This window comes from Pongo pygmaeus, chromosome 5 (genome assembly GCF_028885625.2).
Source record: "Pongo pygmaeus isolate AG05252 chromosome 5, NHGRI_mPonPyg2-v2.0_pri, whole genome shotgun sequence".
NCBI classification, from domain to species: domain Eukaryota; kingdom Metazoa; phylum Chordata; class Mammalia; order Primates; family Hominidae; genus Pongo; species Pongo pygmaeus.
Genome location: NC_072378.2, coordinates 143839035 through 143866613, shown reverse-complemented (window position 1 = coordinate 143866613; position 27579 = coordinate 143839035). Strand labels below are relative to the sequence as shown.

The 27579-nt window shown below is 35.5% G+C and overlaps 1 protein-coding gene across 2 annotated transcripts in view; it reads right to left on the bottom strand.

Moving 5' to 3' along the window:
• Positions 1-27579, bottom strand: part of PEX3 (peroxisomal biogenesis factor 3) — a 39573-nt gene that overhangs the window by 10508 nt on the left and 1486 nt on the right. For both annotated transcript variants that reach the window (XM_054490419.2, XM_054490420.2), the window contains exons 2-10: positions 20505-20636; positions 16709-16790; positions 11244-11287; positions 8331-8455; positions 7967-8033; positions 7805-7859; positions 7093-7261; positions 4857-4927; positions 319-441 (exon numbers count right to left, since the gene is read on the bottom strand). In XM_054490419.2, the coding sequence (XP_054346394.1) occupies positions 319-441; positions 4857-4927; positions 7093-7261; positions 7805-7859; positions 7967-8033; positions 8331-8455; positions 11244-11287; positions 16709-16790; positions 20505-20636 (868 nt within the window). The remainder of the gene's footprint in view (positions 1-318; positions 442-4856; positions 4928-7092; positions 7262-7804; positions 7860-7966; positions 8034-8330; positions 8456-11243; positions 11288-16708; positions 16791-20504; positions 20637-27579) is intronic.

Below are 27579 nucleotides of genomic sequence, written 5' to 3'. Positions count from 1 at the left end.
AAATTAAAACACATTGTGAGTTTTGTATTCTAAAGAGTTAAAAAAAACAATAATTGGAATTCAACTTACAGAAAGGTAATCACAACTAAAGTACTTCAATATAGTGGCAAAGTTTTTGGAAGACTGCAAATTTTAATACTGAAACCAAGAAGGAGCTTCTGCTAGTGAAGAAGTTGTTGGTTTAACAGAGTTTAATTTGTTAAAAAATGAGGCACTCAAATTTACTAGGTTTGTTGTTGTTATCTGGAATAAAAAGACAAGCAAAGCACCATTTTTTAAGAGCATTCATTAGTATAACATATTTATATGTCATCTTACCTATTCATAGAGTTACCATGTTGCAGGTCCTGTTCAGTAGGTCGAAAGAACTCAGCCATATTGTCTAGAAGTCTACTAAAACCTCGGTTTAAACAGGTATTCAAAACTGTACTAAAATCTGGGCTATATAAAGTAAGAAGTATAAGTTACTTTTTAGATTCTGAATGGAAGAGAAAACAAATTCAGTAATAACGTGGTTACCTTTGAAAGCCACCAACATTTCTAGTCATAATCTAATACTGTAAAAATATATCAAGGAATCAATCTTTAAAAAGTAAGTATTAAAAAATGAGCTTCTTTAGCACAACATAATGAGAATATTCATCCACTTCAGATTTTTTATACTAGTCAGCACTTTGTACAATGAATTTTTAAAAAAATATCAATACTAGTACTACTAATTTTGAGGAAACTCTTAAATTTCCTTATAGTCATAGATTGGTTGGCTTTACATACTCTAGCATGATATTTCAGTGAGACAGAAAATATTATTGTGTACAGATGAGGAACTGATACTTGAGGGATGAAGAAACTTGACTAAAGGCATGTGATTAGTAAATCAGGGAGCTCAAATATGAGACCAGGGCTTTTTGATCTTAATTATACTCTCTTAGTTCCTCACAAAACTCTTTAATATAAAGAATAATATATAAAATATTATTTTATATATTACTAAAGCTAGAAAATATCTAGTTATGTTCAAATTTCTTGACTAGAGTGTGCATGTGTATGTGTGTATCTTTCTATCTATCTACGTTTTCTCCTTAGTCGTCTCTCTTTTTAAAAGCATTTTAACGGCTTTATTGAAGTAGGACTTAGAGGGCATAAAATTCACCCATTTTAAATGCACAAGTCAATGATTTTGAGTAAATTTGCATAGTTGTGCAACTATCACTACAATCCAATTTTAGAACATTTTCGTCACCCACTAGGCCCATTTCCAGCCAATTCTCATCTCACTCTTAGCCCTAGGTAACCATTAATCTACTTTTGGTCTATATAGTTTTCTGGACATTTCATAGAAACAGTCATACATATGTGGTCTTTTGTGTCTGGCTTCTTTCACTTAGCATAATGTTTTGAAGGTTCTTCTACGCTGTAGCATGTATCAATGGTTTGCTCCCCTTTTTTGCTACATAGGGCTCCATTATATGAATACAGCAGATTTTATCCTTTTGTTAGTTAATAGAAATCTGGATTGTTTCCACTTTTTGGCTATTGTGAATAATGCTGTTATGAAAAATCTGAACAAGTTTTTGTCTAGAGATGTTTTCATTCTTTTGGGTAGACACCTAGGAGTGGAATTGCTGGGTTGCACAGTAATTTGGGCTGAACTTTGTTCTTTTAAAGGTAATATGGTAAGGTTCCAAGAAGAAAAATGATTAAGGGGATGAAAGTTGAAGAAATGGAAACTGAAGAAAAGATCATCATAGTACCTACCTCCTAGGGTTACTGTAAGGTTTAAGTGAGTTAAGATAGACAAAGCAGTATAGAACAGTGCTTGCTGCACAAGCACTCAAAAATGTTAATTTTTATTCTTATTATTGAATTGAATTCATTTAGGCCAATGAGAGAAATGAGAAATAGGTGAGCTTGCTTCCTATTTCACACACATAACAATAGAAGCAAAGAGAACTTCCACATACTCGTCCCACCCATCTACCCACTTACATGCATCTGACCTATCCTCAGCCATCCCTACCTGACTCCTAAACTATTTTGCTGTGTATTGAATCTCATTCCTTTCTCCTATTCAAAGTACTTTGTTCTTAAAACTAACGATGCTTTTCTACATCAATTTTTCCCTCTATCAATTCAGTAAATACTTATTGAGCATCTACTACATGCAAGGCACTGTTCTAAGAGCTGAAGATACATTGGTGAACTAAACAAACAAAAATTACTCATCTCATGGAGTTTAGTAGAAAGGTGTATATAAAAAAATGTTAAAGTCAAAATCTCCTGGCTCCCATATTCCCCTTAAATACTATTTCTCAGAATCTCTCAAAGCAAAATGTTGCAACAGTTGTCTGTGCTTGGTCTCTGCTAAACTCTAATTCTTTGGAATTAGCTTATCTCCACTGCTCCTCTGAAACTTCTCAACAAGATCAATCAACAACTCCATCTAATGTTATTTCTCTGTCTTTATCTCCTTTGGCCTTTCAGGAGCATTAGACCCAATTAATCACAGTCTCCTTGAAACATTTCTTCAATTGTCTTCCAAAATACCTCATTCTTTTGGTGTTTCTTTTCTTTCGCTAGCAGCTCCTGCTCAGTCTCCTTTGCTGGCTCTTCCCCCGATCCCAAACTCTAAATGTTGGAGTGCTCTATGACTCAGTTGTCTTCTAGTCTCTATCTGTTCCTATTCCCATGTCTTTAAATACCATATACAAAGTGATGACTCCAAACATTATATTTGTAAACTAACTCTTGAATTCCAGACTTGCATATTCAATTGCCGATAGGCATATCCACTTGGATATGCTTAACACTGCCAAAATGTAAATGGCAGTTCCTATTTCCTCAAATGCTCAGCCCCAATACCTAGGAGTCATCCTTGCCTCCTGTTTTATAACCCACACTAAATAATTCCACAAGTACTACTGGTTCAACCTTAAAAATAAATCTATTATTTAGCCACTTGTTATTGCCACCACTGCTACCACCCAGTTCAAACTGCAACTGTCTCTTGATTAGACTACTTCAACTCTTGAAACTGGTTCCCTCCTTCTATTCTTATCTCTTTATAGTCAGCTTACCATAGAGCAATGAGATCTTTTTTTTTTCTTTTATTATTATTATTATTATTATTATACTTTAGGCTCTATGGTACATGTGCGCAACGTGCAGGTAAGTTACATATGTATACATGTGCCATGCTGGTGCGCTGCACCCACCAACTCATCATCTAGCATTAGGTATATCTCCCAATGCTAGAGATCTTTTATAAACACAGATGATGTCACTGCCCTGCTTAAAATTCTCCAATGGCTTCCCATACATTAAGAATAAAAAACAAATTTCTTATCATGGACTACAAGGTTCAACATACTCTAGAGTTTCCATCTATCTCTCCAATCTCACTTCCCTATTGCTTTTCTCATTCACTGTGCTCCAGCCAACAATGGCCTCCTTGCTATTCCTTGAACAGGCCAAGCATTAGGATCACTGCAACTGTTCTTCTGCCTTGAACTGTATTTTTCTGGGTTATAAGGTTCACTTCCACAGTATATTCAGGTCTCTGCTCAAATGACATCTCCTCCAAGAGGCCTTTTCTGACCAACCTATTACAAACAGCATCCCTGGTCACTCTCTAACCCCTTAACCTGCTTTGTGTTTCATCAACAAAGTTATACATACTTGAGATTACATTAAATTTATTAGTTTATTATTTTCCTCTCCCACTAACATACACATTCCAGTAGGGATGAAGACCTAGCATTTAGAACAGTACCTAATATACCACAGACAGCCAATACATAGTTGATGAATAATTCAATGAGATAAATGAATTAAGTGAATGAACAAATTATTTCTATCTATGAAATGTAGAAATTTCAATCCAGACAAGCTCCTGAGGGTGGAGGACTAGGGCTATACATTTGGCTTTAACTACTAGCATAGTAAAGTAATGGGAGTATAAAACACTGCCTGGGAGGCAGTTGCCAATGAAGAAAGAACAAATACCTGAGAAACACTGATGGCTTTTTTTGTTTTGTTTTGTTTTGTTTTGCTTGTTTGAGACAGGATCTTACTCTGTTGTCCAGGCTGGAGTACAGTGGTGCAATCATGGCTCACCATAGCCTCAACCTGCCAGGGCTCAGGTGATCCTTCCACCTCAGCCTCCCGAGCAACTGGGACCACAGGTGTGCACCACCATTCCCGGCTAACTTTTTTTTCTTTTGTTTAAGATGGAGTTTTTGCCATGTTACCCAGGCTGGTCTTGAACTCCTAGGCTCAAGCAATCTACCCGCCTTGGCCACCCAAAGTGCTGGGATTACAGGCATGAGCCACTGCACCAGGTTGGAAACACTGATGTTTAAAGGAAAGACAGAGATAGAAAAGTCTAAGAAATGATTTGAGAGGTGGGAGAAAAATATAGATTATACTGTCACGAAAGTCATGTGAGCAAAGAATTTCAAGAAAGGCAGTGTCAAATATCAGAGAAAGGTCAAGTAAGATGAACATTACAGGTTCATTGGATATGACAAAAGATCACTGATGACCTTCTCCAGAGCTTCATGAAATGATGGGGTGGAAATCTGAATAAGAAAAAAGTGGACAATCCTACTGAGGAAAAACAAACGACTGGAACTCGATGAATTCAGATAGTAGAGTTAGTAGCTGAGTTACCCTAAGAAATCACTGCTTCCCTCCAGTTTGAGTAGGAAATCTTATCTAAAGGCTGGGGAACAGAGTCAAAAATTTAATTTTGATATAATATTATACTGACCGTGTTGTTCAAGAAAAACTAAAAAATAGTCTCAAGTACATTCAACATACACACATATTTTTCCTGTTACATGAAGTATACATACCTTTCCAACATGTCTCTAGTTTCATTGAGAAGTTTAATAGTGGTAATGTCTCGAGGAGAAAGTCCACAGGCCTATAGAATTCAAATGTCACACTTAAGGTTTTCAAACATTAGCACAAGGTTATGATGAAACTAATCACATTCATAAATAAAGAGTTCAGGAAATCTAAAAGTCTATGTTCTATCAACAATAAAAAAAAGTTAGACCCTCCCTCCTCAAAATAAAAACCTATAATGGTTTATGTGTGCAAATAAGTAGAATTTAAGACATGAGTAAAAGTAAAATTATACTTAGTAAGAGCTCTGTTTATTTGGCCCTTCTTGGATAGATTTCTAGTATAGTCAGACAAAGAAGAAACAGGTTTTGAGTTTGCAGAGGTCTGAGTTTTTTTTTTTTAATTTAATTTTATTATTATTATTTTTTTTTGAGAAAGGGTCTCACTCTGTCATCCAGGCTGGAGTGCAGTGGCATGATCATAGCTTAGGCAACCTCGAACTCCTGGGCTCAAGTGATCCTCCTGCCTCAGCTTCTTAAGTAGTAGTTAGGACTACAGGCATGGGCCACCATACTAATTTTTCATTTTTTTTTTTTTTTTTTTTGTAGGGGTAGGGTCTTGTTATGTTTCCCAGGCTGGTCTCGAATTCCTGGCCTCAAGCCATCCTCTTGCCTTGGCCTCCCAAAGCATTTTTTTTTTTAAGAGACAGATCAGTGTTGCCCAGTCTGGAGTGCAATGGTGCAACCATAGCACACCATGAACTCGAACTCCTGAGCTTAAAAAATCCTCCCTCCTCAGCCTCCTGAGTAGCTGGGACTATAGCCGTGCACCACTATGCCCATCTGACTGATTTTTTTAATTTTAATTTTTAGAGACAGGATCTCGCTATGTTGCCCAGGCTGGTCCTGAACTCCTGGACTCAAGTGATCCTCCCCGTCAACCTCCTATGTTTTTTTCCTTTATCAGTAAGAGATTTTATCAGGATATGTATGTCTTTTTTCATCAATCTAGTCTGAGACTCTATGTGTCCTTTCAATCTTAAATTTCAGGTTTTAATTCAGTTCAGTAAGACCTGGTCCATCATTTCTCTCTTCACCTGTTCTTTTGTTTTCTTTTTGGTCCTGTTTTGAATTTTGAAAACTGTAAATTACTTTAGAGTCCTAAAAAGATTTCTTAATACTCTTATTGCATCTCCTTGAGATTCTATTTTGTAAGTTGTCTCCTGTTTCATTAATTCTGTTCCATCTGTTCTGTTTGATCAGTTTAGTCTCTATCTTTCAAGTTACAGGGTTTCCTTAAATGGGATGCAACATTTTTTTTGGCCTACTCATGAATGTAGGATCTCTCAGCACCCAAACAGGTTCATCTTTGTCTCTGGCAATGGGAAAATCCTGCAGGCAACGAAAACAAGGCATTCTGTTCTAACAGGGCCTCTCTGCTGAGGTATGGCATAGGGGGCCTCTCTGTTCTAAGGCTTTTCCAGTTGTCAAGTAAGAGGTGTTCTCCCAATTACAAAGAATGGGTGCAAACCAGCAGACAAATGAAAAACTACTAATTTAGGAAATGAGCCATAACCTGCAATCGGGCATTTTCATTATTCTTAATCAATGAATAACTTATGTAACAACTACCCAGGACACACCAGTGTTTAGCAACACTATAGTTGATAATTTTTGGATTAGACCTTGTTTCTCAAGTGGATGACCATAACCTCCTCAGTCCATTTTTGTACTTTCATCATTAACTTTTTTAAAAAGCAAAGGTGATTGTGTCATTGGACTGGTTAAAATCTACCTTTCTTTGTCTACAAATTGGAGTTCAGACTCCTTATCTTGGCATACAAAGCTCTTTATAATCTTGCCCTGACCTTCAGCTCTATGTTCTGCTACTTGATCTGATACAAAAATACACTGCAGCCCACCAATTGAATTTGTATCTTCAGTTCCCCAGGTGTAATGAACATGTCTTACTCATTTTACATCCCCAGAATACATCACAGTATCTACTGTCACATACCTTATAATAAAAATGTACTGAATATCTAAAATTGTTAAGTGCTTCTTACTAGAAATCACTCATAATGGCTGTTTGTTTTCTAAATTAATGGGGTTTTACTTCAATTATTGAAATATATACTTTTCAATCACTTACCTTTCAAGAGACTCAGAAATCAAAATTTCGAGAGTAAAATTTTAAAAGAATAGAGTAACTGGTTTGGTTAAATGGTTATGAATTAAGCACCTGCACTGCTAATGGAGTTTCTTCATCTGGCATCATATAATGGCATAATAAAGGTTTGGATCCATCTTTATTAATCCAAGAAGAAGACTTATGCTGCTCAACGAGATTTCTGATTTCTTTTAGTTTTTGCTCCAAGTCCAAAAGGGACAAAGAATGTTTAAGAGAAACACTAGAAACAGAGAAAAGGGAATTGGGATAAATAGAAACTATACAACACATCCTATATACACTCTTTTCTTAACAGGCTACTATCTAAAATCCTGTTTCTTCTGCTTACACCTGTAACTGCTGACTGGAATAGAATGGATTAAGAAATCAGCCACTAGTTAAGGGCCATTACTACAGAGCCAAGAAAAGTATTTCTCTGGATTCCATAAGAGAATTCCTACTGTAATTATAGATATTGCTAGTATAAATGGGAGGTAAAAGCCTCAGAGGCAGATTTTAAAGTAGGTCTTTTATCTCATGACCCAGATATTTCTGATTTGTATGAAATCAATTAACAATGAAATATTAAAACTTTCCCCTCTGTATAAAAAAATGATAAAGAAAATGGATCTCACAATGCAATATCCTAGGATGGTATCTGATTAGATTACAAAGAGTTTCACAAATCACCATTTGTCAAGTCACTGGTTTCACTAGAACAATTCTAATTTCCTTTCACTCATTAGAATCAAGAAGTCAGAAAAGTCAAAGAAAAATGCCTTACCTTCCTAAAATCTTCTGCACAGCTTGTTTAATGACAGTGATCAATTCTGTCAGGCCTATTAAAGAAAAAACAAACCTGAAAGCCTTGCTTAGTTTAAAAATTCCTCAATAATAAAAATAAATGAATTAAAATTAGTATAAAAGTCACAAATAAGAATCTTACCATCTCCAAGTAGGTGCTGAATACTTGATAAATATTGCTGTTGGACATCTGGGGGAGCAAGAATTGTCTGTACAAAACAGAAATACAGTTCAATTATCCAAGTTTTAAACTGGTAAATAAATAATGTTTTCAATATAACTTTGGCTGAGATTTTTCAAGATCTGAAATGATGAGAAAAATAGTATTTTTTAACATACCAAAAATTCTAGTTTCAATATATAAAAATTATTCATAATACTAAAAGTTCACAATCACATGAAATATAAAAATATTTATTTCATAGAAATTGTTATCAGGATAAATAAGTTAAACTTTGAACCTCTTGAGGGAAAGAACAATGTCTATTTAAGTCTATTAAACTTACAGTGCCATTTTTGCCAACTGCTGCATTATCCAGGTAAATATATCCACCAATTATGTTTAACTGGACCCGCAAAAGCACAACCAGCATACAGGTACTGTATACAGCCACAATACTTCTTGTGAAACCTTCATAGAGAAAAGAAAACCATTTGGTACTGTGATTAATACAAATGTGTAAAATCATGAACCATCCCTATGGTTATTTTTTCATAAGATGACTTTTAAAAACATATTTACAACTGTTTCTAGTATAAAAATATATCAATTCAAAATATTTCAGTCTCTCCTCACAATTGTTTAATAAAAATTAGGTATGATCCCTTAATTGAAACAATAATCAATGAAATATATTAGGTGAAAGAGGTATATACTATTAGCTTAGAAAGGAAAACAAGGAAAAGTCTGGGAAGCACAAAGAATTGTAGCTTCAGAACTCTTAGTTGTCAATGGAGCTATTTTCAAGTAAGAGAAGAAGGCTGAGTGTGGAAGAACTCTAGCCTTCAACAGCAGCCCGAGGAGGATGAGCCTGTTTAAGGACTACAGAAAAGTACAGAAAGACTGGGGAAGCTTGGTAAGACAGGCTTCCCAGTAGCTTAGGACAGGGTGTTCAAAACAGAGGAGAGAGTGAAGGTGTTGACTGCTGCCTAGAGTCCTAGCAGAAGGAAAATGTCCAGTAGATTTGGTAACACAGAAGTTGTTACTGATGCTTGAGAGACCTGCTTGGGTGAAGACACAGGTGTGGAAGCCAGGCTGCAGGGCTGTAGTGCATCAAAGCGTGAGGGAGTGAAGAGAAGAAAGGGAATGTAGAAATCTTGGTCATAAGGATTATAAGAAAGCATAGGCCAGGCATGGTGGCTCATGCCTGTAATCCCAGCACTTTGGGAGGCCGAGGCGGGTGGATCACAAGGTCAAGAGATTGAGACCATCCTGGCCAACATGGTAAAACCCTGTCTCTACTAAAAATACAAAAATTAGCTGGGCGTGGCGGCACGCACCTGTAGTGCCAGCTACTCGGGAGGCTAAGGCAAGAGAATTGCTTGAACCCGGGAGGCAGAGGTTGCAGTAAGCCAAGATTGCACCACTGCACTCCGGCCTGGCAACAGAGCAAGACTCCATCTCCCCCCACCCCCCGAAAAAGGAAGTATAAAAGCTGAAAGGAACTACAGGGAACTAGAGAGGTTTGTTTTCAAATAGGCAAGGCTTAGCTGAAACTGGATCCCTTTCTTACACCTTATACAAAAATAAATTCAAGATGGATTAAAGACTTAAATATTAGACCTAAAACCATAAAATCTCCAGAAGAAAACCTAGGCAATACCATTCAGGACATAGGTATGGGCAAGGACTTCATGACTAAAACACCAAAAGCAATGGCAACAAAAGCCAAAATGGACAAATGGCATGTAATTAAACTAAAGAGCTTCTGCACAGCAAAAGAAACTACCATCAGAGTGAACAGGCAACCTACAGAATGGGAGAAAATTTTTACAATCTACCCATCTGACAAAGGGCTAACATCCAGAATCTACAAAGAACTTAAACAAATTTACAAGAAAAAATCAAACAACCCCATCAAAAAGTGGGCGAAGGATATGAACAGACACTTCTCAAAAGCAGACATTTATGCAGCCAACAGACACATGAAAAAATGCTCATCATCACTGGCCATCAGAGACATGCAAATCAAAACCACAATGAGATAGCATCTCACACCAGTTAGAATGGCGATCATTAAAAAGTCAGGAAACAACAGGTGCTGGAGAAGATGTAGAGAAATAGGAACACTTTTACACTGTTGGTGGGACTGTAAACTAGTTCAACCATTGTGGAAGACAGTGTGGTGATACCTCAAGGATCTAGAACTAGAAATACCATTTGACCCAGCCATCCCATTACTGGGTATATACCTAAAGGATTAGAAATCATGCTGCTATAAAGACACATGCACACATATGTTTATTGCAGCACTATTCACAATAGCAAAGACTTGGAACTCAACCCATCAATGATAGACTGGATTAAGAAAATGTGGCACATATACACCAAGGAATACTATACAGCCACAAAAAAGGACGAGTTCATGTCCTTTTGTAGGGACATGGATGAAGCTGGAAACCATCATTCTGAGCAAACTATTGCAAGGACAGAAAACCAAACACCACATGTTCTCACTCATAGGTGGGAATTGAACAATGAGAACACTTGAACACAGGGTGGGGAACATCACACACTGGGGCCTGTCGACACCAGGGCCTGTCGTGGGGTGGGGGAAGAGGGGAGGGATAGCATTAGGAGATATAACTAATGTAAATGACAAGTTAATGGGTACAGCACACCAACATGGCACATGTATACATATGTAACAAACCTGCAGGTTGTGCACATGTACCCTAGAACTTAAAGTATAATAAAAATGAAAACAACAACAACAACAACAAAAAACAAATAGGCAAGGCTTAAGCATCATTCTGTTGACAAGGATTAGCTGAATGGATGGGAAAACAGGATAACAGTTCTGAGACAAGCAGATATGTAGGCCCTAGTTTAGCTTTTTGTTTCAATTTTTTATACTAACAAAAGTTTACAATACAATATCAAAGTAAATCTATGATCTGGATTGGAATAAAAACTTCCTTTAAAGTACATTAGAGATATCAGTACCTAATAAAGGCATATGTAGTCTAGGACAATTTTACCTACCATCATCATCATAATAACAATAGCATTACCACTAACATTTACTGAATGCTTTCTATGACCAGACATTGATCTACTTGCTTTACCCGTACTATATTATTTACTACTAACAACAATTCTAAAAGGCAGGTAAAAAAGAGTCATCCCAATAGAATGCAAACATTTCCCTTTATAAATATTTTAAGGATGTGCTGTCACACAGAATATGCAGGCTTACTTATTATCTTCAGATCCTCCCATATTTCTAGCTTGTTTGAAGGCCTAAAGAACAAAATAAAAAAATATGAAAATAATAATCTAGATAATCTAATAGAAAACTCTGAATTTTACAGATCTATATTTTTTTAAAAAATTAAAAGCAACACAGCATAACTGCAGAAAAGCAAGCCCACAAAATACAGTAAAAAAAAATTTAAATTCCAGTAATCAATAACAATCACTTTCACTGGTATATATTCTTACAATCTTTTTCTCCTTGAGTGTTATGTATAGATACACTACAAAATCATATAGGAAACACAGAGGAAATATTTCTTTCTTTTCCCTAACTTGCTGTTTTAGAAATAATGAAGTAGGTCCTATAATCCTTCAAAGGTAAATATGAAGTGTTTTTTTGTTTTACAATCATAAACACATGAATTTACACATATATTTCATGTGTATCAATCCACTGTAGTTATTATCTCTGTCGATGTTCAAATTGCCCATCTTTCACTTCTGGAAGACTATTCACATTGCCTCCTGAATCCTTTTGATTTGTATGATCTTTTAGTAGTCTTTTATAGTATCTACAGTTTCTGACATGAAAACTTATTCTGGGTTCATTTCATTTAATTCTTGCTGCAGACTTGATATCACCAATTTCACTGGGTCCTGTTTTCTCATAGCAGGAAATGGTAGAGACCAAAACCTTTGATGAAGAATGTTCATTGCTACTGGGTAGGTCACTATTTCTAAGATTTTTTCAGTGAACTAAGCTAATAAATGTTTATTTATTTATTTATTTATTTATATGTGCATATAATCAAAAAGGTAATATACATCATTAATTCATACTGATATTTCTAAATTAGTCAAAATTTAGAAAATTAGTCAAAAGGTTTTTAACTTAATCTCATTGATCTTACATCTGTGTTTCTTTTTGTCCACATAAAAAATAGGTGAAACCAACAAAATTACTAATTTGCTTCATCCCTCACTCTATACACAACAGTCTCAGTGTAAAAGAGTTTAAGGTTTCTGTTTTTCCAATTCTTTGTGTGTGAAGAGTATATATCCTACTAAGGATATACAGTGAAATTTCTGTTTCAAAGTAATTTAGCACAGTTTCTGTCTTTGCAGTTATACTACCAACTAGAATCATATTTAGATTAATTTGATTTATGGTACTATATATTTTTGGACATTATTTTTTAAACACTATAGTTTTATAATATTAAATATTTATATGGTTCCCAAATCAAATTTATATAATATGGTATATTCAAAAAAGTCTGTTCCTATCCCCCTTCATTTTCTCCCTTCTTCATAGGTGACAACTTAAAAAATGCTTAAACTTTCCATTGTTTTGCTTTATATAAGCAAATAGGTATATATACATTTATATCTGCCCCCTTAGATAAGTGAAAAATATTATACACATTTTTCTTTACCTTTTAAAAAATATAGCAATATATCTTGTGGAAATCATTCCACAGTACTACAGTAGTCCCTTCTTATCCTTGGGGGGATACATTTGAAGACCCTCAGTAGATGCCTGAAACTGAAGATAGTACCAACCCCTACATATACTATGTTTTATCCTATACATATGTACCTATGATAAAGTTTAATTTATAAACTAGGCAGTGTAAAAAATTAACAACAATAACTCACAATAAAATAGCACAACCGTAATATGCCAGCATCATTACTCTGGCACTTTTGGGCCATTATTAAGTAAAATAAAGGTTCCTTAAACACAAAGCACTGCAATACCTCAACATCCAATCTGATGGCCAAGATGGCTACTAAGTGACTAACAGGTAGATAGCATCTACAGTATGGATCCGCTGGACAAAGGGAGATTTCATCATGTTATTCACAATGGCACACAACTGGAAGCTTAGGAATTGTTTATTTCTGGAATTTTCCATTTAATATTTTTAGACCATGGTTGTCATGGCTAACTGAAACCTTGGAAAGTGAAACCATGGATAAGGTGGATGGGACTATTGTATACAGATGGTAGCCACTTTTCTCTTCTAACCAAAGTATAGTACACCATTGTATGGATGTACTATGTGGAGGTAGTTTAGTGCTTTTCAAATCACTAGTGGAAGGATCAGTTTTTTTTTCCTTTTCCTTTCCAATCTGTCACAGAGCAGCACTTTTGTTAAATACAATAAAAATAAATTACTAGAAAACATGAAATAAAAAAAACCACAGATATAGAAAATACAAGTCCATATTCTTTATTATTACTTTCAGACATAAATTTGCATTCCAACAAGAAATTGAGTTACTATTACAATTTTAAGGATACTACTAGCTTCTTGTCTTTCTTTGCCAATGAGGAGACTCTAAAGTTTCAGTTACCTCTTTCCTAGATGGCACAGATTCAGAAAATGTGTTGAGTAACTCATACAAGACACTGCTGCAACCTTAATCTAATCTAGTGTTCAAGACTCATGGCAGAATGTCCTATGTATTCGGATTAAACTGGGAATCAACCACAATTCAAAGGTGAGGTATTTAATGTATCATAAGTGACTCATATCTCTTTTTGAATGCTTCCTCAGAAAAATTTCTAAGTACTTCTTATAAAAATTCTAAATGAAAAAAGATAAGAAAACAGTGGTTCTGAAAATTTCAATATAGAAAGTGCTTAGTAGTGAGCCATGATTGTGCCACTGTACTCCAGCTTGGGTGACAGAGTAAGACTCTATCTAAAAAAAAAACCAAAACTAAACGAACAAAAAACTGTATTTTATTTGGGATGATTTTGGTGGGAGAAGACAGTTATAGTTACCCAGGACATTTCTTCATGTTTACATTCAACATTATTAGACCTTAAAAGTAGATTTTTAAATACTGATGCTATTTTTTTTAAAACTCCAAAATCTACATAAAAGATTCCAAATCTATGTAGAACAGAGAAAAGTACCTTCAATGCAAATATTCCTTTCAAATGATTTGTCTGATGGAAATCAACTGCAAGTTAAATACAACCAGACTCTTTAATGTCACTAAAATACCTTCATGGAGAAATAAAAAAAAAAGAGAGAATTAAATGAATCCTTTCAAAGTGTTCTACTTCTCTTATGATGGAGGATGTTTAAGATTTTTTTGTTTTTGCAATTGAAACTTCATTGCCATTATTAGTCTTCAAGAAGAGTGCCAAATATCAAAAACAGTGATAACTGTTTATTTGCTATTATGAAGTTGGCAAAATAAGACTATCAAATCATCTACTTATTTCTCATTAGTTATTATCTTAGTTATTATCACAAATAGTTTAAAGAAAAAAAAACTTGCTCAACAGGCTTATATGAGACCAGAGTCTCATATAAAATTAATATAAAAGCAGTCATAAGATTGGAGGCCTTATTTAATCACACTTTGTAAGGGATCAAGCCCTTATTTATGCAAATATTTTTCAAATGGATATTACCCTTCTCCCCCCACCAAATTACAAACAGCTATTTCAAATCAAAAGAAAGCCAAGAAAAAGTAACATTGAGATATCTAAAGAAGAAACTGTGAATGAGGAGAACTGTGGCCCATCTTAAATTCTCCAGAATTTAAGAAATTCTCCTCTCTGTGTACCGATTAAGAAAAAGAGAATCACATCTTTTCTTTAAAGCTGTCCAGGATAATCCATCAAAATTAATCCCTTGGTTTTTTTGATACTCCTAAATTTTCCTTTTACTTTTTGTCATTGCACTAAACATGTCTGGAATTACGATAATTTATTTAGTCTACTTCCTCCTTTGGATGAAAAGGTCTTAAAGAGACTTGATCTTAACTATTAAATCCCCTAAAGCACATGGAACATAGGGCCTTGCAGGAAACAGATTCACCAAGAAGGAAGAATGCCACCACGATTATTTTATCTGTATTATGTTGCTTGTATAAAAATGCTATTCACTTATTTAATTTGTCTTGTCTTCTCATCACGACAAAAAGTAAGGAAATTAAAATCTACTTCTTTTCAATTCCTACCTGTGTACATATAAATGGTAATTATTTATTTGATTAAAAGCAATCTGCTTATATGTTTCTTCTTCATAAAACTGTATGAACTAATTTATAAGCTAAACCTTATATCTGTAAGAAGGAAGGAAGGTCTGTCTACCTCTAAGAATGAATAAATTTAAAATGGAAAACCCCTCATCACTAGCATTCTGTTTTAATCAGATAAAAGAAATCTCGAGTACACAAATCCACTGTTATTTTGGGAAGTATTCTCTGAATATAGTAAGTGTTTTTAAATAAAATTCACCACTTGTTATGTAGACTGTCTGAGCACTCAATTCCTATTGCAAAATGAATAATAGTAACTGCCTCACAGGGATATTGTGTAAATTAAGTGGGAGCATATATGGAAGGTACCTAGCACCAGGGCTAGCACAGTGAGACAGTTTAGAAATAGAACTACTTTTCCCCTGGCTATTTGAAGGGTGATTAAAGGCAAGTGATTATTTTAGGAAGGCCACAATGATTAACATTTATTTAGTGAAACCATTTCCCTGCCTACCCTCCCATCACTGTCATTAAAATAGGAAGCCATTTCCTGCTGGAAGTCTTCTCAAACTAATACAGCATCATACCAAATTACAATACCCCAACACATGCTACACACAATATACAAGGTTACATATGTGAAAGTGCTTTTGGAAACAGCAAACTGCCATGACAATGTAAATTATTAGTATTGCATGCTCATGTTATGTTTGTATTTCATTTTGTTAGTAATTTTTTTTTTTGAGACAGATTCTTGGTCTGTCCCCCAGGCTGGAGTGCAGTGGTGCCATCTGGGCTCACTGCAAGCTCCGCCTCCCGGGTTCACGCCATTCTCCTGCCTCAGCCTCCCGAGTAGCTGAGATTACAGGCGCCCGCCACCACGCCTGGCTAATTTTTTGTATTTTCAGTAGAGACGGGGTTTTACCGTGTTAGCCAGGATGGTCTCGATCTCCTGACCTCGTGATCCACCCGCCTCGGCCTCCCAAAGTGCTGGGATTACAGGCGTGAGCCATTGCGCCCGGCCAGTAATTTAAAATATAAGTTCTGTATATCTTATTTATTTAAAATGTATGTTCACATGCTTTATTACACCGTAAGCTCTTTCAGAAAGAAGCAGAATATTTAACGTAACTTTGTTAGCTTCACAGCCTCTGGTTCAGGAACACATTTCACAAGCACTCCATAATTAAATTTGTGAACAATTTCAAAGTGCTATAAGGTCTATTTATATGAAAAACAATACATACAAATATCATTGCCTTGAAAGCTTTATGCACAAAAGTAGAGCATAGACAAAATTAAATGTGGGTTAAATGATATAATTAGTATTTTTCTTACTGAGCCTATATAAACTTTGATTAGATAGAAAAATAACAAAGATTTTTGAAAAGTATATCAGTTCATTCTATAAACTTTAAGTGCAGTGCTTAAACAGAAAATGCTGTAACTTGCATTTACCTGTTTTTTAGCAGAGCTGTGAGGCTCTCGGAATTCAGTTGCTGCATTAAGGCCTCTCTCAGTGTTGGAAGCATGGACAGCACTGTAATACAAACAAAAAAGTAAAAAAGGTCACAAGTGATATGACTGCCCTCACTAAGAAATGCTCATTGTTTTAGGCTATATGATAGGGCTAGCAACTAGCAAGAGTCAGAAGGGAAAGTCAGGGCTAGACGATTCAAATTATTATTATTATTATAAAACGATTATATCCTAACAAATCATTTATCTGCTTATGTAATTTAATAAAATTATGTAAACATTATGATCACAGCAACACAAGTACACACAGAAGAAACAATAGAAAGAATTATTCTCAGATTTTAACAGTGGTGGTCTTTGAGCTATGGATTATTAACAATTCCTTTTTTTCTTTTCCATACTCTCCAAATTTTTTACAATAAGTGTTTACTTCTGATATAATGACAATGATCAAAAACATTTTTATATTCAGCTATACTTTTTGCTTCATTTTTCATTCTAATTTTAAAGAAGTTTATTTATTAAATACTACAAAGTAACGAACATTTATTATAACCTAGACAAATGCATACTGGGTTAGGAACTAAGAGTTGCTGAGTTTTAGTTTTGTCAGTGGGTATTATTTGTTACTGTTTATCGTAAATGTTTACTGTTTGTAATACTACAAAGCAATAAACATTTATTATAACATAAATAAAAGTGCACTGGGTTAGAAACTAAGAGTTGCTGAGTTTTAGTTTTAGTTTTGTCAGTGGCTGTTGTTTGTTATTGTTTCTTACTCCCAGGAATAATGTGAAGATGAAATGAGACTAGCAATCTATGGGAAAAAAACTTCATGTGATTTTTAGGAGTTTATTTATGGCTCTACATGTGGAATAAGAAATGCTGGAGAATAAGAATCTGTCATGGGATTAGAGAAAAAAAGAAATGGAGAAATACACATATAAAAATGTAAAATGAGTCTGTAAACCCTAAAAAAGTAACGATAACAAAATGAAAAAATATGAAGACCCCCACATTCCTTTTTTTTTTTGAGACAGAATCTCACACTGTCACCCAGGCTGGAGTGCAGCGGTGCAATCACGGCTCACTGCAGCCTTGACCTCCTGGGCTCAAGCGATCCTCCTGCCTCAGATTCCTGAGTAGCTAGGACTAGAGGCATGGGCCTCCATGACCAGCTAATGTTTTAAATTTTTTGTACAGATGAGGTCTCACTATGTTGCCCAAGCTTGTCTTGAACTCCTGGGCTCTAGCAATCCTCCCACCTTTGCCTCCCAAAGTGCTGGGATTACAGGTGTGAGCCACCACACCTGGCTATGAACACCACATTCTAAAAGGGAAAACTTCTTGGGTAAGGGAAAAACTACTTATATTTACCCCAAAGCACCCATTTTTTTTCCTAGTATATCAATGACATCTTATCCAAAGGAATAGAAATTTGATATTATTTGTAACACCATTATCAATGCTCATGTTATGAATTGTACAAAAAATGCAGAATGTGCAGAAAGCTAATTTGGAAAGTTTCATTGAACCTATATTTTGGCTCTTAGAGATTAAATATTTTACTTTTAATTGCCTATAGTCAGCTATTTGTTCATCTTAGGGTTGCATCATGGAAATGTGTGACCCCTATCTTTTGCTGGAGGAGCATACATAATTGACAACCCCATCTGCCACTCCTCTGGATCCATCACCATGTTTGCACTGCTCCCAGACAATGACACTGCTTGGATGGGCACAGTAAAGCAGGCCTATTTCTGCAGGTCTCCTCTACCAGAAACTTTGGCTTGCAGACACTTCATGGTCTCCCAATGCTTTCTTAGAACTGTGCTGTAGTCTGAGACTCTTCTTGCCTAATCTTTCTTCCTTCCTTGTCTTTTTCCCTTCACAAGTGTCAGACCTGCACTGTGGCCTAAACGCTTCGCTTGCCTTCTTCTGCCTCCCTTCCCCTTTATTCTTTACAGGCATTTCTACTAGTAGATCTCTTGTACATCTAATCCCATCCTAGCATCTGCTTCCCAGGGGACCCAAACTGACACAAGGGTCCATGTCAAACTGAGATGTATTTTAAGACCCCAGCAGCTACATTTTACCTTTTTTTTTTGAGACAGAGTTTCACTCTTGTTGCCCAGGCTGGAGTGCAATGGTGTGATCTTGGCTCACCACAACCTCCACCTAACAGGTTCAAGTGATTCTCCTGCCTCAGCCTCCCAAGTAGCTGGGATTACAGGCATGCAACACCACGCCTGGCTAATTTTGTATTTTTATTGGAGATGGGGTTTCTCCATGTTGGTCAGGCTGGTCTCAAATTCCTAACCTCAGGTGATCCACCAGCCTCGGCCTCCCAAAGTGCTGGGATTACAGGCGTGAGCCACCATGCCTGGCCCATTTTATTATTTTTTGAAAATTCAAATAATAACCAGAAATGGACCATTCTCTAAAAATTCATTAAAATGTCCTAGGCAGTGCCAATACATTGAATGCTGAATATCAATTTAACTAATTTTGTAATTTTTAAAAAGTTATCATTTACCGAGTATTTATCATACATCAAGCACTTTATAGGCATTATCTCATCACGGCCTCACAAAACATTTATGAAGTGGCTTTTATAATGTTCATTTTACTCTCAGAATTGTCATTATGTATAGCATTTATGATTACTATTCGCTTTGCAGAATGAAGGTATTTTTCTAAGTATTACTACTTCAAATATTAAAAATCATACTCCAGTTGTAATTTTGGATGTGCCTCTTACCCTTCTTAATCTCAGCCTCAAGTAAAATGAGGTAAGTAAACTAATAATAAAGGCCTTTAACTCTAAAAAATTTCTACTTTTAAAATTAAATAAGGAGAATGTACCTTTATAAATTCTTTCCAAATTAATTGTTCTTGAAAGAATGTTAGAGAAATGAGTAAGCTTTAAATAATAAAAAAGAAAAACAGGCTTTGCATGGATTTGAGAACTAATTCTTCAGTTATGCCAGTTAGAACACACTGTTCTCTTCAAATATGGGCAGGTTGATTTTGTGATGGCATTCTCCCAGGACTATGTTTCTAGCTCTGGAGGTTAAATTATTGCCATCAATTAACATTGCCTGAGTGTATACTATTGTGGACGACTCACAGGTCTATAGTTGCCTACTGTAAATTTAATAAACTTAATGACTCTTTCCTATGGCCAATAGGCCCAGTGGGATCAAGCCTACTTCTGCAGCCTTGTTTCCTATCACTGCCATTGTTCATTCTGCTCCAGCTACATGGACTTTTTGATGTGTCCTGAGAGTACCAAGCTTATTCCCGCCTCAGGCATTTCACATGGCTCCCTCCATTGTAACATTTGGTTTCTGCTCAAATGTTACCTCAAAGAAACCTGACTCTACTGATCCCCTGTCTTAAAGAACGTTCCAGCCCTCACATGGCTTTATGTTCCATATGGCAGCCGTCACTGCCTAAAGTTACTTATTTGTTGTTTATCATCTTTTCCTCTCCCTAGAATATAAACTCCAAAAGTCAGGGGCTTTTTGTTGTTGTTGTTCACTTCCTGCTTCCCCAGGCCTGGATACAAGTATTTGCTGAATGAATAAATAAAATGAATGAACTGATTTTTAAAATTCACATTAAAATGATGTAATTCAGTTCAATCATTCAAACACTTGCTAGATTTACCATCCTTTCTTTGCCTTTTCCTCTAAATTTGATCCCGGTGATATGCAAATTAATACAAACCGTCAAACAACTTTACACATGTATAAATATTTCTCTGTCTTACCTGTCATATTGCAAGTCCTCTGGTTACTTTCAAAATGATATTGTCGTCGTGCTTGGGCAATGTATTCTGCAGCCTCCCTTTCCTGTATTTCTCTGATTTTCTTCTGTCCATATTTCCCCAGAATATATACTCCTACAATCATTAAAAAAGTACTATATTCATTAGAGTACCAAAAATTCTACACAGTATTTTTAACCTACTTTATGCAATTATAAGTTTTATATTGGTGGATAGCTAAAATTACATTTTTAAAACCTAAATAAAGAATTTTGTAAGACTGGCCCAAAGAAAAGGAAATCAGCATTTTTACAGCCAATGACAGAGGAAATGATGGGCACATAAGGGCTAGGTTTGAAGAAGGGAAAGGAATTAAATCTAAAAAGTCTGGCAGTGCCTTTACTAGTAGACTAGAGATATTCTACATGTCCAGCAATGGAGAATTGTTTAAATAAATGATAGTCTAGCCATACAACGAAATCTTACGTAGCTATTAAAAACCACATTGCTAAATAATGACTTAAGGAAATACCCACGTTATACTGTTAGGTGATAAAATAAGATCCCAGAAATTTTACTTTTTTTAATGGAAACAGATACAAAAAATAGGTGAGTTTTAATTTCTAAAATATAATAAACAATGATCATTGCTGAATGGTGGAATAACAGGTTATTTTGTCCTCTATATTTTCTTCAATGAACACAAAATACTTTTTAAAAATATAAGATACAATTTTTAAAAGGAACAATGAAAGAAAGGTAGTTAGGCAGAAGTCTATTTATCCATCCATGTTAGAAAAATCTCTTTGAGATAAGGAGAGAAAATACAACTCTCTCATCTAAAAATTAGTAACTTAATTGGAAAAAAAAGAAGGAAGAGGGTACAGAAACTCCTAAATTGTAACACCACAGGATAAGAATATAGGTGGTGTCATGTGGCCTGTGATTTAACAGATTTCAGCATAGGCAGTATGCTGAAAATATGTGTACTAAATGTGTACATTTTAGTCTATATCTGAGGGGCAGTCAGTTTTCCTAGCTGGGAATGTGAACATTCCAGAGTGGTTAGTTAGCCACACTTGATCAAAAGCCACATTCCAAGGCTTAAGCTCTTCAACTAGCTTTTATCACTGATCAGCACCAAATATTTTTAATTAGCATAATGATTATCAGGAATGGATTTTCATAGATTAAATTAATGGTTTTCAAGATACTGGACTAGCTAAAACATTTTAGTAATATTCATATGAACTAGAACATACAAATCAAGCAAGTCCTTCACCTTTGCCTGGGATCCTTAGCCGCTAGTTCAAAGGATTCTTAGTCAACTGAGTTAACCAGGTAGCAAGCCAAATCCTACAGCTAGAATACTGTTGCATTTTCTTCAGGTAAATCTTTTATAAGCAGTTCTGCGGTAGCATGAAACAAGGACAGAACACTGGGACTTCAATAAGCTTACAGAACAGGTGGTGTTACTTTTAATCTCTGTTTGCCAGTAGATGTTTTTAAGTGTGCCAGAACTTGGTTTCATTATAACCTGAGAGTAAGGTTGTAAGGAATTAACCTACCTCCCACTGTCTGTGACCCCCAGTATCTACTAAACATAACCTAAGAATTGTGCATGACCTAAGTAATTAGATTTGGTCTGTCACAGGTAGAAAGTGGGTAGCCCTCTAGGAACTGCAAAACAAATACATATCCTGAATTATTTTCACTAATACAGGTGCTATAGGTGAACTGATAAGATATTACATATTCTTAAAAATAGTAGTTCAGTAAAAGGGTATGTGCTAAAAACAACTAGAACTACAGTATGATTGCTGTTGCTATGTTTATATGCAAATTAATGTACTATAACCAAGCTTAAAGAAGAAATGAGAGTTCATATAAGTGGCTACATGGCTACCTTTCCTGTACTCCATTCTAAAGAAACTGATGATAGTGCTACAATACCAACAAAGGAAACTGACTTACATTTCACAAAGTTACTCTATGACAGGCAATTCTGACATAATAGATCTGAAGGAATTGTTTGTATCTTATTTGCACAACAGCTTACTGAAAGTTACATGTAAAATGATTATTTCTCAAATTATACTGTAAAATCAAACACTAAGATGACACTTTTTGCACAGCTAAGAATTTTTTTCTTTAATAATAGTAAATTTGATTGGTGTGTTTTTCTGGGGAGAAGGTCCACTGCTTTAACCAGAGTCTCAACAAATCTGATGATTTTTTTAAGGAACTGTTATTTAACACATTTCAGCATAGGCAGTATGATATAAGTGTGTACATTTGGTCTATATCTGAGGGGAAGTCAGTTTTCCTGAGTGTGAAATTTTCCTGAACGTGAAATGAGAATGTGAACATCATAGAGTAGTTAAGTTAGCCACACTTTGATATTCTAACTAAACTAAAAAAGAAAATGAATTGCCATGGGAGCCCCAACACCTCAGAATGTGACCTTATTTGGAAATAGAATCTTTACAGTGGTAATCAAGTTAAAATGAGGTCATTAGGGTGGGTCCTAACTCAATAAGACTTGTCCTTGTAAAAGGAAACTTGGACGTCGACAATTGCAGAGGGAAGACGAAGCAAAAACAGAGGGGACGGCTATCTATGAGCCATGGTGAGAGGGTTGGAACAGATCCTTCCCTTACACCCTGCAGAAGGAACCAATCCTGATCTTAGACTTCTAAATTTCAGGATTGTAAGATAATAAATTGCTGTTGCTTAAGCCGCCCATTTTGTGGTACTTGGAAATCAGGCTAAAATCACACAATCTATTATTTTTCTTGAGTTTAGCACTGAACTAAGTTCTTATACAAGGTCTAATTCATCAGGCTCATAAATTCTGATTTTGTCAGATTTGTTCCCTTAGAAAAATAAGAATGAGGACAGGTAATTCATTGGCTAAAACATGGAGCTCATGACTGTCTATATACTTGACTGGCAGCCTAGCCTGGAAAACAGGAGATATTGACGGCTCTGATATCAAGCAGTTAGGTGACTTTTGAGAAAGTCCCTTCCTCCCTCTGTGTCTAAATTTCTTCATCCATAAAATGAAAGATTAGGATTATATGAGCTTTAATGTTTCTTTTGTAGCTATGACTTTATGTATTAACAATGAAAATATTTACTAAATACCTTAAAAAATAAATGTCAAATGCTTTGAGTTTTCCATTAATAACATTACCAGTAAAATAAGACTTCTAGTCTTTCCACAATTCAGTTGTTTTAAAACCATCTCTTAGTCTTCTCTTTCTGGATGAAAATCCCTACAATGCAACTATTTCACAAGGTTAATAATTTCAAAAAAAGTTTGAAAATAACCTATTGTTCCCAATCCAACAGATCACAAAATCCTACTACAGTATTCTGATTCTATTTCAGACACATTTTCTAAATCTTGCCAATTATCTACAACTTCTTTATCACTGTCATCACTTAGACCCTAAACATTAATGCTCTTGAACTGGTTCAATAGGTCCCTAACTCTTCAGTCTCTGGTCACACATCTGTTTAACCCATCTTATATATGCAAAGTGATTTTCTAAAACATAAATCTCATCATATCACTCATGTTTTTAGAATCCTTCAACATCTTGCCATCGTTTCTTAATGTGGTTTCCCTGTTCCACTTACATCAGAATCACTTGGGACAATTAAAAATGTAGCCTTTAAGAACACTCCTTGAAAATACCCCTAAATGGGCCAGGCTTGGTGGCTCATGCCTGTAATCCCAGCACTTTGGGAGGCCGAGGCAGGCGGATCATGAGGTCAGGAGATCGAGACCATCCTAGCTAACATGGTGAAACCCCGTCTCTACTAAAAATACACACACAAAAAAAAGTTAGCTGGGCGTGGTGGCGGGCGCCTGTAGTCCCAGCTACTCAAGAGGCTGAGGCAGGAGAATGGCGTGAACCCGGGAGGCAGAGCTTGCAGTGAGCCGAGATCGCGCCACTGCACTCGAGCCTGGGTGACAGAGCAACACTCCATCTCAAAAAAAAAAAAAAAAAAGAAAAGAAAATACCCCCAAATGTCTTATCTTGCATGATGCTGCATCCCCAGTACATAAACTCTGACTGGGACTCAGTTAGAATGCAATAAATATTTGCTGAATTAAGGAATTCTTGAACTGCACTCTAAACCTAAAGAATCAGAATCTGGAATAAAGGATCCTATGTTTTATTAAGCTCCCTAAGTGATTTTTTTATCCATAGTAAACTCTAGGAAGCACCAATACAAAGGATAATGTCCAAATTATGTAGAATGGCTTCACAATCTGTACTCTAGCTACTTTTCCAAGTTAATCTTTTGCCACTTCTCATTTGCATAGCCACAGTGAAATACAGTTTCATTCATAAAAAGCAATGTTGCTGAACCTCTTGAATGGCTTTTTCCTGCTGTGTCCTTTCTCCTTTGCTAGCTCTACAACTTAAGTAGAAATTCTTCCTTATGGAGATTTGCCTGACATCTTCACTTTCTTCTCATCTATGCTCCCACAACACCCTGCTCTATTTTTGTACTATACTATCATACTACTTTTATTTCCATTTCTGTACCATGAGTTCAAAGTCAGGATCTGTCTTATTCCTTTGTATTTCGAGAGTAAAGTACAGTGAGATCAGGCACTTACTCTCTTTCAAATGTTTGTTCAATGACAGAATGAATGAATAAAAAATGTGAAGAAGCCAGAGATTACAGGATTTAAGGTATAAATCCAAGTCAATGTTCTGAGTTTTTCAGAAACCAGCAAGTCAATAAATATCAATCTGGTTGCTCTCTGTTCTCCAACACTTTTTCCAGTGCAATGGTTCTCAAAGTGTGGTATGGGCACCCCTGGGGTCTTTAAGACCATTTCAGGGGGTCTATAAAATCAAAACTGTTTTTGTAATAATACTAAAATGTTATTTGCCTTTTTCATTCTCATTCTCTCATGAGTATACAGTGGAGTAATTGAGAGGTTACATGATGTGTGATATACCACAACTGACAGAATACAGAAAGAGATGAGAATCCAGCTTTCTTCAATTAAGCCAAACAGTAAAAAGATTTGCAAAATGTAAAACAATGACACTCATTAATTTTTTGAAAATGTTATGTATGTTAATATGTAATAGGTTTATTATTTTAAAATGAATTAATATTTAAAAAAATTTCATTTTAATTTTGAATATCGTAACTATTAATAGATATAAAATTTAGAAAGCTTTTGAGGGGCCTTAATTTTTCAGAGTGTAAAGGAGACCTTAGATCAAAAAGTTTGGGAGTCAATTCTCTAGTCTTTTCACAAACTGGTCAAATTATGCCAGGCTCAGTGGCTCATGCCTGTAATTCCAGCACTTTAGGAGGCTGAGGCAGGACGATTGCTTGAGGCCAGGAGTTCAAGACCAGTCTGAGCAATGTAGTGAGACCCCCGTCTCTACAAAATAATTAAAAATTAGCCAAGCATGATGGTGCACACCTGTAGTCCTAACTACTTGGGAGGCTGAGGAGGTGAGAGGACCGCATGAGTGAGGAAAGTGTGAAGATGTCAGGCAAATCTTCATAACGAAGCCTTTCTACTTGCCTTACATTGTAAAGCTAGCAAAGGAGAAACAAGGCTGCAGTGAGCTATGATCACACCATTGTATTCTAGCGTGGGTAACAGAGCAAGATCCTGTCTGAAAAACAAAAAAACAAAAAAATACAAAAACCGAACACACCCAAACCCCCCAAACTGGTCAAATTATACAAACGTGTAAACCAATTAGTTACCCATCTCAAATTCGAGGAAACAGAAATTTTTACTTAAGAAGGCCTGCTACTCAAGGTTTTACTTACTTATTTCCCCCACCATTGAATGGCCAAACTTCTCTGAGCATGCCTGTTGATATACTACCCAGCTTTCAAGCCTGTCAAAATGTGTCTCTTCTTCCATCAAATTCTTCCTGATTTTTCACAACTGCATATGCTACTTGCCAGTGTGATCCGTACAGCATTTTTTCACCTCTCTTGTTTTTCTGTATCTTAATTACATGTATACTTGCTTTTCCTTCCTATCAGACCATAAAGGCCAAGAAAGCACAGTGATATAATATGGAAAGAGAATGTGCTTTGCGGTCCAACACACCTGGGTTTGAATTCCAGTTTCCCTTCACTAATTCTGAGACCTGAGGCAAGTTTCTTAAATTCTTAGGGTTCTTGCTGCCACATTTTTGAATGGGGATAATAATAATTGTCTTCTTGTCATTCTGCCTAAATAGGAAGAGCTTAGCACAATGCCCAGCGCAAAGTGGGCACCCAATAAACAGTAGCTGTTACTATTAAAAATATATAAATCTTGTATTTCCATTCATATTACCTTCAGCATTACAGGCACTTGATAAGTATTTCTTAAGTTAGACTAATTAAAACCTAACACACTGTAGAACTTTCTCCCTGAAGCAGAAAGAATATGAGACTCAAACAAATGCCAACCACGGTCATCTACTCTTCCTTTCTTTTCAGACTGACTCCTTTTTTGATATAAAACACTAGGATTATTTTCTCTTTCTGGCCGTCTGAACTTTTCTTTTTTTTGCATTCCTCTTATTCTGTAACTATAAAGCTCTTGTTAGTTTTTTTAAAAAAATTATAAGTTTCTTTTAAGTATACTCTTTTGCTTCCCCTGTGATTATTTCTAATCTACTACAAGGTTGTTCCATAAGCTGAAGGAGTATTCCTTCTGAGATCGCTAAAGAGATAATTTTCCTTCCTTCAGTAAACACAAAAATACTTTACTTGTATTTCTTCAATCACACATACATTTTTAGCTTTTATAAATAAAATGGACTCTGTAGTCTTAGGATAATTTAAATATACATTAGGTACTAGAGACTGAAGATATCAGAAAATACCTTTTATATATAAAGGATTTCTCAAAGGTGTTCAAAATTTACATATGCTTATTATTGATTTGTGACAGACCTCAGAGACATGCAAAACACCATCCTTGGCTCAGCAACAAGAACTCTGTTTCAAACTTTCAAGCATCACCAAACTTTCAAGCATCACCAAAATCTGAACTATTGATGCTAAAGGTATTGTTAATTGC